This window comes from Perca fluviatilis, chromosome 1 (assembly GCF_010015445.1).
Source record: "Perca fluviatilis chromosome 1, GENO_Pfluv_1.0, whole genome shotgun sequence".
Lineage (NCBI taxonomy): Eukaryota > Metazoa > Chordata > Actinopteri > Perciformes > Percidae > Perca > Perca fluviatilis.
In genome coordinates, this window is record NC_053112.1 from 29,551,248 (window position 1) to 29,564,840 (window position 13,593).

General features: G+C 44.5%; 1 protein-coding gene across 1 annotated transcript in view; it reads left to right on the top strand.

Annotated features, from left to right (window-relative positions):
- mxd4 (MAX dimerization protein 4) overlaps positions 1-12,813 on the top strand; it is a gene marked incomplete at its 3' end in the record, with an annotated part of 21,508 nt that extends 8,695 nt beyond the window's left edge. The window contains exons 4-6 of the mRNA XM_039805096.1: positions 8,933-9,047; positions 10,867-11,029; positions 12,686-12,813. Coding sequence (XP_039661030.1) covers positions 8,933-9,047; positions 10,867-11,029; positions 12,686-12,813 — 406 coding nt within the window. The remainder of the gene's footprint in view (positions 1-8,932; positions 9,048-10,866; positions 11,030-12,685) is intronic.
- Between the last annotated feature and the right edge of the window lie 780 nt (positions 12,814-13,593).

Genomic DNA, 13,593 nt, shown 5'->3' on the forward strand with positions numbered 1-13,593 from the left:
TGACCCAGAGTAATGAATGATGTACTGTAGATGGGCTAATCATTAAGGCATGTGTAGACCATGTAGTAATTTGTATCAACACCAATAACATGAAATCAGTGACTGATGATCTGATATTAAAGTGTGCTTGAGGTTTGCCATGTGGATACAATCCTCTATATCAAGGTTTATGTAATTTTATATTGTGATATAAATATATGTAGGACTGCAACTAACGATGATTGTCATTATTGATCAGTCTGCCCATTTATTTTCTTGATTAATTGTTTTGCCTGTAAAGTGTGAGAAAGCTGTAAAAAATGTCCATCAAAATATCCCAGAGCAACGATTAATTGATTATCAAAATAGTTGCCAATTCATATTTTATTACTTATCGTTTCAGGTTTAAATGTATGGATTTTGTGATATAGATATAGTTTTATAGATAAAATAACCAGATGGGAATGTCTGTGTCTGGCTATTGGATAAAATAACAATTTGATACCATAGTCCTGAAAATCCAATTAATTCACAAAACAACATAACTGCCATAAAGTAGCCCTGATATGGAGAAATACAACCAGATATATTGAAGGGATATCTTCGTTAATATGGCAAAATCTTAGAGGGCTTAGCCTACACATTTCTATTCTCTCCTGGTATATTTTGTCATATTACCCAGCCTTACGACAGACTGGGTTTGTCCAAATTGTTATTCATTTACTGAAGTCAGTGCACATAGCTGTAGGACAGTCTGGGTTGTAACTGTTGAGAGGCTGGATGTGGACAAAGAATAAGAAACAGGCTACAGCGGGAGGTCAGCAGCGGAGGTCCCAAGTGGAATTCCTTTGGCTTACTCAGGTCAAACCCGGCAGCAATCGCAGATTGGCTGCACGTAGAATCTCTGTGGACGATTAGTGTGTCAGGATGATCTGTGCAGGCTTTTTGTACACTGACGTAGAGATATTTGAGTATGTGTCAGCGACTGCCGCGGACCTACGTTTAGGTTAGAACGTCCCTGCTCCATCTCAGGTGTCGTTGCTGCAGGGTACATCACGTTTCTGTGTCAGTAAACTTGGTTCACTGCCGCAAAAGCAGCTGATGCTCATGAAAACAACAGTGTAGCTCGCGTTTTAACAAGGTGCGTGCATAGCTTTGGGATTTCAAGGACAAGAAAGAAAAAAAAACAATTCAAGAAGGAAGTGAAAAAGAGGAGAGAAGGGAGGAAAGTGAGTTGACTGAACCATTCATGGTTTTGTCCCAGGCCCTTGTCAGCAATGAGGAAGAGGACGAGGCGAAGACATTCTTGAGCGTTGCCGAAGGGAGGAATGGGAGGCAGCGTAGGATGTGGCTGCTTTGTGTGTGTGTGTGTGTGTGTGTGTGTCGAGCAGGCAGCCTGAAATTTAGGTCAGCAGAGTGTGCACACATACGCTGGAATGTGGAGTTAAGTAACTGAGGCGGTTAACGGGGGAGTCTGCCGGTGGATGGGGGTCACAAAACACAGCAGGCCGAATATTACTAGAATGCTCTGCTGCCGCATCTGCGTTGGGTGCTGCTCGGTTTGTTTTGGCAAGCAGGGAGTCACAAGCGAATATTTGTTTGATAATGCATTGATAGAGTGGATTAGTGCCGCAGGCAGTCTGTCATTCATCTGCTTTCGACTCTCCTCTATTCTCTCTAGTTTAGTTGTTTTTATGTTCTACAACAGCAGTTTGTAACCCTCTTGGCTTGTGGCCCCCAAAAATGACTCGTCAACCGCAACTCCTTAGATTTATCTTGTGGCCTTTTAGGTGGGCCCAGACCCTCAAACAGGACCCCACCCAACTGATCTACAACCTTCGTTCCAGAAGTAAACAGCCAAACTTTTACAGAAAACATGGAAGTTGGAATCGTCTCTCATGCCACTAGATTCCTGTGTGTGGATCATTGACGAGGCTTCATTATAAAACCAGAGCTCTCCCCGTGTCAGGGGAATGTGTTGATTGAGCTCGCTGAACTTGTCTCTGCTAGTCCGTCCGTACATTTGCAGATGTACTTTTCAACGCACGCAGCGGAAGGCAATTAATGTCCAGGTCTGTCATTTGACATTGTGTTGAAATGATTCAGAGATGCACAGGATACTCGTTCTCGTCTAGTCCGACCCCTCGCTCTGTTTGCTCACATGCTCTCCTCTTTAAATTCTATTTGACATCTGTTTCTCTGTTAACACCAGTGTAAGCTGGCTGTGCTGAGGAAGGGATTTTGTAATGATCCATGCTCGCACAGGGGATTGTTTCAGTACACGCTAAAAATGAATCTAATTACTAGGCATTCCCTAGCACACCCAGTGGAAATTCCAGTTTGTTTTGTGGAAATACTACGAGTGAACAACAAACTGTCTAATTCTGTTTCCTGTTGTTTAATCAAACGTAAAGCATGCAGAGCTCTTTCTTTAGTGTAATTCCACGAGTTGTGAAGAAACCTGGCCCCTCCCTCTGTCTGCACTGCTGTTGCTGATGCATTTAAGTTTCTGTTTGCTGCTTGCGTGTGAGAGCAGAGTCATGTGAGAGCGAGCTCCATGTTCCTGCCATCAGGAGAATGTGTTTATGGTAGACTTGTATCCGTCTGTCCCGCCTGGCAGTTGTCACTGCACACAGAGGGTGGGTGTGGCGCTTCGATGACAGAAAACAAATAAAGCTCAACCCGGACAACTATTTCATATCAGGGTGATGAAAGCCTCTCGTTTCTCCCTGGGTGTCTCTCGTCTTGCTGACGTGGGCAGCGTGGCCAGCCACTCTGCCGGTTTCACACGAGCTGCTTAATTTCTGCTTGTTTTCCAGAGACAGCACATCAGATGTCTGTTAAATGTAAACATGCTAAGGGCAGGGCCTGGAGGGTGACGGGGAGACTGATGAAGGGCAGCTGAAAGGCCCAGTGTGTGTGTGTGTGTGTGTGTGTGTGTGTGTGTGTGTGTGTGTCGGCTGAGATTAGGGTTAGGGTCCCTCACCACCTCAAGAATCCCTCCATCTGGCCTCGTACTCCCTAGGAACCTGCCAGCCAGATGTGGAGCCACTCTACTGGCAACCCCAAATTCCAGCACCTAAACAGGGTGATCCACACTCACGCAACGCAGCCCTTACTTTCACTTCACATAGCAGAGCCACGCTGTAAAAAAAAGGGGCCTGATGCAAAAAAATGTTGCTTTAGGAAAGTTTTGGTTTAATTTTCTGTATTCTACTCAAAACTTAAGAAGAACACTAATAAAGCAAGGCTTTAAATACGTGTTCTACAAAATAAGCTATTTAACATATGAAAGGGTAGTCTCGCTTCGCCAGACCCTCCTCCAAAGCGCGCTGAAGGAGGGTCTGGCTACTCCACATAGCATTCGGGGATGGGAGGAAAACGTGCTCTGGTTTAATGGCATTTCTTTAAACCAATCAGAATCGTCATGGGCGGTGCTAAACTCCGCACAGAGCCGCTGCAAAATAGTCGTGCGAGAGAAATAGACAGTCTAGCTAGCTGTCTAAATTTACCATGCAGAGATCTGAGGAGCAGTCAACAATAGACCTCATAAATCCACCGAATTTAAAATTCCAACACAACATACATGCATCCGGCGGAATTTCGTGCAGAACCGGAGCAATCCCGGAAATGGAATGGGAAGGATATAGACTAATGAAAGGGTAACACCAGTGTTACTAAATGATTGTCAGTACTGGATGAACAAACAAATATAGTGTTTTTTTTAAGGGATATGAAGACACCTAAAGTATAATTCTAGTTTGTTACAACTTGAGTCTCATTTTTGTAGTTTTGGCCATCATTTATATCAGTAATAGTAAAATTCTACTCACCAAGTTAATTGCTGATATGGAGAAACACGGTAACATCATTAAAAAGAAGCCTTATGGGGTCAGGAAATCAAGCAGCCAGAGGTTCATACAGACAAGACCTGCAGGTTCAATGGACAAACAAAGGCAAATTATTAACTAATGTACTTTATTTGGAGGTGAAACTTAAAGTGAGCATGTCCAAAATGTCAGTAATATTCCCTGATTGCAGAGGAAAACTGTGTACACTATCGCAAATACAGTAGGTCAGACTTCATTTAAGTGATCTTGCCATGTTTCCAGATTGCAGCAAGTAACAACTGATAAAAAAAAAAAGATGGTCGAAACTATAAAAGAATTTAGATCCTCTTTATTTTGAAAATGTCAAATGACAAACCCTCCAAACTGATACATAGCATATAGCTGATTTATTGTGCCTGCCTAAAGATGAGCAGAGAAGGCAGTGAATCCTTCATGCTGGTGTCTAGTGGGCTCAAGTCAAAACAACACCAGAGGCCAGGTATCGCATTTTCTTTTCTTTAAACCCAACGGGGAACAAACCGAGTAAGCTCTGACAGTGAGAGGAAACATTGCAGCGGTGTTTCTGATGACCTTTGACCTCAGTTTAGCGCCTTTGGCTCCTTGCCAGACAAGCCACTCAGTCCTGTGCGTATGGGCTGAGGAATGCGCTGGGCTGCAGCAGGCTCATTAAACAGTGCAGTGAGTGAGGGGTGAAGGCCCGTTGTTTGCACTGGCGTGCCTTCTCAGGCCCTGCAACTCTTTGTGTACTGATAGAGCTCCAGTTCCAGAGCCCGGGGCGGTCCTTGGACACTGCTGTCACCAGTGCAGTGTGTGTGTGTGTGTGTGTGTGTGAACCATTATGTGTATGTGTGGACAATGTGAAAACTGGTGCAGCATACATAAATATACTTTGTTATGCATCCATCAGACATACACAGGCTTCTACAGATACACTGCTCGCCTTTGAGTTGAGCAGCAAAACAAGATATTTCACTGTTGTTCTCCTTCCAAGGCCCAAATTGTGAGCAGATCTGTGATAAAGGCCTGGTCTGTACTCCGTAACCTTGGAGCGTAAGTCAGCAGTATAGCTTGTTCCAGTTTCAGCAGCGTGCAGCTTTCTGAGCAAAAGGTTCCTTTTTTTCTCTCCTCTGCCTTTGCTTTGTTTTGGCACTGAGAGGTGGAGAAGGAGGAGCAGGGGGGAGGAATCAGAGATCAGACACAAATCGTCCCGTGGTACTCTGCACGTGAGAACGGTCAGGTGGTCATTTCCCTGCAGACGTGCCTTCAGAGCAAATCAAATTGCAGGTTTACTATTAAATCCTCAGCTGCAGAGAAGTTGCAGGCTGTTTTTGTAGTTTTAGCAATTTTCATTTTTAGCAAAGTCACAAAAAAGTTTTAGAGCCTTAGAGGCTGCTGTTATGCCATCATCATGCACAGTATCAAATGTTTTGTTGTTGTTGAGAAGTTTGCTTGAAAAACAATAGCACTTAACACAGTGCGCACACACACACACACACACACACACACACACACACACACACACACACAGTATTGTGGGATATGTGATGAAACGCTGACTTTTGCATGTTTGAACTTGTCGACACAAACAAGTAGGACACCACACCAATACTCTGACACGTTACATGACTGGAATATCAAAGACCGTCCTATTTTCAACCCAGACAAATTGGAAAATTTGATGTGATTCAGAACCACGTGGAGACAGGCGGTGCAAACTGTCTGCTCTCCTTCATGGACACATCGTTCAGGTTCATCTGGTGCCACACTTTGCATGGCTGTTTGAGGCAATCTTATAAACATAGCGTGACAGGGGGCTTGGTTTAGGAATAACAAACGTGAGTGGGTGAGTGAGTGAGTGAGTGAGTGAGTGAGTGAGTGAGTGAGTGAGTGAGTGAGTGAGTGAGTGAGTGAGTGAGTGAGTGAGTGAGTGAGTGAGTGAGTGAGTGAGTGAGTGAGTGGGTGAGTGAGTGAGGGAGGGTCCTAACCCCGCTCTAAAATCGTCTGTGCGCTCTTGGAGGAAAATAGCAAGTGTGTCTCGCGGCAGGGGAACATGTGCTACGGGGGGGGGGGAGCGGTCAGGGACACACTGCCAGGTTAAACCAGGTCTTGCCTTATTGATATGCATCAGAAAGGTGAAGCTTTTTTTTCCGTAGGCAGTCACAATTAGACAGATAGAACGAAGAAGTGTAGCATTTAATGCGCGGCTCAAGACGAAGAGAGGCTCAGCCCAGACTTGTTGAAACTGACAGAAATGTTGAAGTGGATCATTATCAGCAATTACGTAAGAGCTAGGGGGACGTCAATTCAAAACAGCTACAGTTTGGATGTATGGAGAGAAGTGGTATTTCTTACACTTTGGTTGAGTTTTCACATTTGAAATTGGTTCAATTTTTATTTAAGTAAATGCACATCTTAATTGACTTTTGTTTTTTACAAACATAGAAGAACAATGGCACACTCGGCAGTGTCTTACACAAAAAAAAAAAAAAAATCTCTTCAGCAATATTCTTTATCTACATTTTACTGCGTTTAAAAAAAAAAAATACAAAAACAACTTAACAGGGCAAATATCCACACATGTACATACATTCTCATTTCCAATTATTTAAATTTTTGAAAGGATAAGTTTGATATTTTAGATGAGAAAATTGATACCACTCTCTGATGTCAGCCCAGACTAATCCTCACACATTTGGGTGGTGAAAGTGCATCTGTGCACATTTTCTATCCTCTGCATGCCAGGTAAAATATGTGGTGAGCATACGTGTGGCCTGTGATGAATAAGTCAGTAAAAACGGCTTTTCTTTGGGGCGGGTGATGGGGGCGGTTGTATTCGGGGAACGCCTTGTTTTTGTTTTTCATTACAAGAGAGGGAGAGTGGGGTGCAAGATGGTGGCGCATTGGCTCAAGTTACCCTTTATGATGTGTGTGGAGCACTGCCTAGTGCAGCTGAGCAAACTGCACTCAAAGAGCCCTTTTTTCAACCCAAGAGAAAGTCACCCACTAGCTCGGACCCCACTCCGTTCCAAAAAAAACACCCCACCCCACCCCCCCCCAAACCCCCTGCTGCAGACCCCCAGCTCCTTCCTGCCTGCTTCCCCTGGCCGCAGTCCAAGTGCTTCATGTGGCTCGACCGGGGCAGGTTGGAGGTGGGCCCCCGCCCCTGTCTTCAGAAGACACTTGTTTTCCACTGGGATGAGGGTGTGTTGGTGTTGGCAGGGTGGAGCAGAGGGGTGGAGGGGTGAGGCGGATGGGGGAAATTGCCCCCTGGGAGAGGAGGAAATAAAAGAACGAGAGCACTTTCACACGCCCTTTTTTGGGGTGAATGCCTGTATGCACCTGTAGAGAGGTAGAGATGGTTTAAAGGGCATATTTGCTAATCTTTTTTTTCTTTTCTTTTTTAGATATTTAAATCCAGTGCTTTTTTTTTAAAGCTACAATCAAATCCCTAAACACTAAAGATGCAACTATCATTTAGGATTTTGGATTATAACGTTTCGCCCCTGAGACTCTTGTAGTCCACCACAGGCCGCCTCTGGCTGACCTCTAAATGAAACAGACGGGGCTAGTGAGAGGGTCTTACTTTATGCGGAAAAACACAGGCGACGCCCTTCCTAAAAAAGAAAATAACAGGGAAAAGACTGTGTAAAGCATGTGTAAAGAGTGTGTCTTCCTGTGTGCTCGGCTCTGCAGTCAGCCGGAGAGCGCTTCATTTCTCTGATTAGGTTTATTGTGGTTGCAGCGATGGCCAGTGGAGACCTTGCATTGTTGGAGTTTGTTTACCGTTGAGACACCAAGTTAGCCAAAGGAACGAGAGAAAAGGGGGAAGGCTAGCTCAGAACAAAGAAACGGTTCATGGACTAGCTTGACTAATGGAGGATTGAAAGGCCTTTATGAACAAATCTGAATGAACCAAGGACAGACAGGGGAGGTAATCTGCTGATATAAAATGTTGTGAATAAGAGCAGTCCTTTGAAAATAATATACAATATCTGTAGAAAGTCAGTCGGCGTCCACACAGAGATTAACTCTGCCTTGCTGACTCTTTCACTGAATTAAACGTCCAAATGCTGCATCCAGGGAGCTATTTACTTGTGGATCCAGGGTTGTTGGCCTGTAGGGCTTTGGCAGGGGATGCAAGGTTTTCCAGGGCCACAGTTTGTGTCTTGAGTTCAACCGACAGAATGACCAGAACAGATGAGAAACCTCTCATGGCCGTCATTTTGGTCAATAATGGTTTTTGCACCCAGTGACTGTGGGTTTAAAGACTCCGATACAGCGTTTGGGTATAGCAGGGTTTCCATTTGGGGGATCAATCAAATACAGGGATTGGGAAAATAACGAAAGACAGCTGAGATGGACAATGGTAATGCACCACTAGACAGTGCACGTTATGTTATCTTCTGCATATACATACATTAGAAATAGCGAGTGGTCGGTTTGTGCAATGCAAGTATTTTTTGTGTGAATACACCACCATACTAAAGCAACCAAATGTAGTCACACAGGCAGGCCAAACCCTACAGGGGTCGATAAATATAGTACACTTTTTCTAAAAACAGAAAAGTCTCGGAACTAAGGCTCCTTGGATGTGTGTCACGTGGGTGTACTGTGAAAACAGCTCTTGTTGACGAGGATAGGATGTAATTGTCGAGGTACCTACTCTGGCCGTATGATATGATATGAAAAAGTATTTTCTAACTATATCAGTCTCTGTGACATTTCCTTTCTCATGCCGGGAGGACGTGATTCCTCTCAGGGATTTGAAAGGGGTTAGCTGGAGCCTCTGCAAGCTTTGAACATGTGTGTAACCAGCGAGACTCTGCAGCACCCCCCTCCACCCTTTGAACATGAAACGTCCCACGGTCGATCCCAAAGACACAACTGAAACCAAAGCAGAGCAGATCAACAACCCGGATTATGTCATGTTGCTTTAGTACGTTTCCCAGCACAAGAGACGAACATGACAGTCGCAGTATAGGAGGGACAGTATTTGTTTCTGCCCTTCAGGGGACGCATGGACATGGATGTTTGTGTAGGTGCCTGCTCACTTTTCTGCTGGTGGATGTCTGCTGACTCACCCTGTGCTTGTGTGTTTGCAGACGTGCCAAACTACGGCTGTACTTGGAGCAGTTGAAGAAGCTGGTGCCTTTGGGTCCAGACAGCACGAGACACACCACACTGAGTTTGCTGAAAAGGGCCAAGATGCACATCAAGGTATTAAAGAAACAGCCACATTAAGAAATAAAATGCTCGGGACATGTCATATTGTTTTTTTTTTGCATCAGTTTGACAAGTTAGCCTGTTTTCGATTTCAGTAAAAGGAAAAAATAAATTCATTTTAAAATGAAAATCTTTGGTTTCTGAACCGAACTGAACTGAACTGAACGGTCGGACAAAAAACAGCAATTTGAAGCCGTCACTAGTGGGTTAGGGAATTACCAATGGCATGTTCTAATATTTTCAGACATTTACATTAACTAAACAAACAATCGATTAATCAAACAAGATTTGAAGGAGTCAAATAATTGTTAGTTGCAGCTCCGGCGCAGAGGAAAACTGGATGAAACTTTCCTCGAAAAGTCCAGTTTGTCCTCTTCTTGACGAGCACCAAACTCGTGCTCTACTCCTTCCTTGTCTTTGAGCTGTTTGGTTTTACTCTCTTGCCTTCTTTAAGTGTTATTTTGTGTTCTAATCTTTCAATCGGAGCGGTTCAGGGCCTGTCAGGAGAAAACTGCTCCCAAGTCTGAAAGGAAAACAAATGAGTCAACAAAGTAGGATATACAGGACATTTGGTGGCTGATCTTTAGATATGTGAAAGGAGATAATTGGATGTTGGGTTTGTTAAAGTGTTGGCTTTGTCAACTCCTTCTCGATGGTTCATTAACTGTTGCAGATCACACACAGAGACATGTAAGATACTTTACATAAAAGGTATGCAGCAGGGGCAGTGACAGAGAAGGCCTCAACAACACTTGAGTGCTTGTATAATATTATTAGATTATTACCATGCAGAGGATGAACTGTTCATCTAAGTACAGTTTAGGACACGCTACACTGAGCTTGCTGTTTACAAGCAGCAACACTGTGGTTGGTGGAAAATCCAGGCACAGCAAGTTTTAACCCTTCATTTCCTGTTTATCATGCATGTCTTCTCTTCTCAGACGATCTGCGCTAATTCTCGTCAGTCGTATATCACAAGGGGCCACATGTGTTCGCCTCGGCTTTGATTAACCACCGAAAACTTTCACATCAAAATCGAAGCCCAGGTTGAGTCAAACTTTTAGAGGTTATGTTCGTTCTGACTTTCTAACCTACAGACCTCACAGTCGTTCGGCCACGTCCTTAATGTTGTTGTTTAATAATCTCTTTTGTAAGTTTGGCAGAGGTCTGATTGGCAGGAGATGAAAGAAAACGCTGGTTTCACAAGCGTGCACAATTTTATGCAATAACATCAGTAACAGCATCTGTAGGATATGGCATGAATTCAAATTCTTGTAAAGATAAGCTATATCCCAACATCAATAATACATCGAAAAATAACATGGTGATCACAATTGGAAGAAACCCTATTGTATACTTAGTCTTATGTCATCTTAAACTGCATTGGTAGCTTTACCAGTAATTGTGTGTGTAAAACATGTTTTACTTTATTTTATTTACGAATATACATGGTATGTGGTGTGCAGCAATGACTTCTCTTTCTTTTGAATATGAATGTCAAATGCTGGAAATATTAATTTAAATGGGGTATTGTGTGCCTTTTCTACATAGCCACAGAAAGGCCTCAGTCAGATTCTTTTTTTTCTGACCAACTTTTGTGTTCCTTCATAATACGTTTTCCTATTGCAAGGGAACGCACAACGTATGACAAGGGAAAGAAAAAATGTCTGGAAAATCGAATGGTACGACACAAAAAAAAAAGAAAAGAAAATGTATACGGGTTATACAGTAAAAAAAGAGAGAGAGTAATGATGGAAATGTTTGTGTCCAGCGAACATTGTCATTGATTCTCTGCGTTTATGTGTCTCTGCAGAAGCTGGAGGAGCAGGACAGGAAGGCTTTAAACACGAAGGAGCAGCTGCAGAGAGAGCACCGCTACCTCAAACGCCGCCTGGAGCAGCTTTCTGTGTCCGGATCTGTTGAGCGCATCCGCACCGACAGCATGGGCTCCACCATCTCCACTGACTCCGAGCAAGGTACGCTGGCTTTCAAAAGCCCAACCAGCAGTCCACTATGGAACCTTATTTGTCCCATATCTGGAATATTTGACTTTTGATGACGACGAGCTCATCCGTACATAACTTTTCTCAAGCGGATATAGCGTGTCATATTGTGAAATGCTTTTACTGGAAATGTACATGTAGATTAATTCTAGAGAATCTTACATTTCTCAGGACTTCCTTTTCTGTATCGTATGTGTGACAGTCCGGGCCATTGTGGTCACAGTTCTATGTAACTATGACATTAATGAAAAATCCAATGCAGATCACCACGTTTGATGCAAATCAATAAGGACCTTGGTATGGCTCAGACTGAGGTTGACACACACACAAACTGTGTGTGTGTGTATACAAACTGAATATAGCTTCAGGGTATGCACAGTTTTTTATTTATATATATATATATATATATATATATATATATATATATATATATATATATATATATATATATATATATATATATATATATATATATATATATATATAAAAATAAATAAAAAACTGTGCATACCCTGAAGCTATATTCAGTTTGTATATTTCGCTCACAACACACACAACGCTATTAGTGCTTTCATCTACATGTAAACCCAGTCAGCTGTTTGCATTCCTCTCGCTGTCCACTGATAAACTCTGAGCCACACTGGGATGCAAGTGTACAACCACCCGATGATTAGCCCCGCTCTTGTTTGCAGGTGATGCCTCTGGGGTCAAAGGTTAACACCATCTAGCACTCCTTTTTAGCTACTGATGGTGGTAGATACGATTTTGTGTAATGTACTGGTACAGGTTGTAGCAGCTCAACCGCTTTGTCACGTTTCACCTGTCGAAATGACAAAAATACGAACGGTAATCTGCCGTCCTCTGAGGCCAGAGGCATTTTTCTGGTTCTGTTTGAATGCCATGATCCTGAAACCGCAGCCAATCTCTTGAGACTTAAGGCGCTAGCTGTACCCTTCATTAGAAGTGCTTGTTGGATAGTAAGACGGCATCTCAAACCCCCTCCCCCACACCTTTCTGACGTCACAATTCGGGGGGGTGGGGGGGGGGGGGTGTCTCAGTGCTCGCCCATTTCTGCAGCGACTGGCCAGGTGTGCAGAGATGAGGAAGTTGGCAACACTATGATCGCCTTCTAGGAGAGACTGTTTGAAAATGTGAGCAGTTTTCCCCATATTTAGACCATTCATTGTGTCTCACCCCGCTCTGTGATGGCAGGCCTTTTACCCCTATAAATATTTGTGCCTTTCGATGCGGTTGGACTACTTGTCGTATGATCTAGTTCTTTTCGAGCATAACACCGAGTTTAAAGGCACAATCTGCTGCTCACCAGGGTCACAGACTCCCCTGAAATGCATTAGTTTGGACTGGTACAGTATCTTTATTAATCCTGGATGAGGTAAACACACATGCAGTTGTTTAGAAATGGATGGGGATTAGCTGTGGGAGCACAAAGATCTGCCTCTTTGCCCAGAGTTAATGGCTGCCTAAATCTGGGTTTAATCCACAGGCTCTGCAGGCTCCTTAATAAATATGCCCGCAGTTGGGTGGAAATAAACACTTTTCCCTCACTTCTTCTGTTTTAAACAGTGCCGAAAAAAACCCTTGTGTTTTTTCTTTTCTTTTTGCGTGCAGAGGTGGACATCGAGGGGATGGAGTTCACTCCTGGCGAGGCGGACAGCGTGGGCAGCATCAGCGACGGCGAGGAGGAGGACCACTACAGCCTCCAGAGCAGCTCCAGTGACACCACCCAAACACCCACACACCCCAAAACCCCCCCCCCCCCTCTTCCCCCCCCCCCCCCCCACCCCCCAACCCACCAAACCCCCCCCCTTTTTCCCCCCTTTCCCCCCCCCCCCCCCCCCCTTTTTCCCCCCCCCCCCCCCCCCCCCCCTCCCACACCCCCCCCCCCCTCCCCCCCCCCCCCCCCCCCTTTTTTTTTTCCCCCCCCCCCCCCCCCCCCCCACCACACCTGCCTGCCCAAAAACCTTTCTTTCCCCACCCCCCCCACCCCCCTTCTTTTCCTTTTTTTTTCCCTCCTCCCCCCTTCTCCCTCCCCCCCCCTCCCCCCCCCCCCCCCCCCCCCCTCCCCTTACCCCCCCCCTTCTACCAACCCCCCATTTTTTTTTTTTAATGTTTTTTTTTTTTTTTTGTAATTTTTTTGCAGCCCAGTAACACCAACAAAAAAAAAAAAAATTCCCAAAAAAAAACCAACTTTTTTTAAAAAAAAAAACCCAAAAAACAAAAAACAAAAACAACCCCCCTACTTTCCTCCCCTTCCCCCCCCCTCCCCACCACCTTTTTTAAAAAAAACAAAAACAACCCCCAACCCACAAAAAAAACAAAACAAAAAAAACCCAAAACCCCCTCTTTCCCTCCCCCCCCCCCCCCAAAAAAAAAAAAAAAAAAAAAAAACCAAAAAAAAACACCACCCCCCCCCACCCCCCCCCCCTCAACCCTCTCACCCCTCCCCCCCCCCCCCCCCCCCCCCCCCCCCCCCCCCCCCCCCCACCCCTCCCCCCCACCCACAACCAAAAAAACAA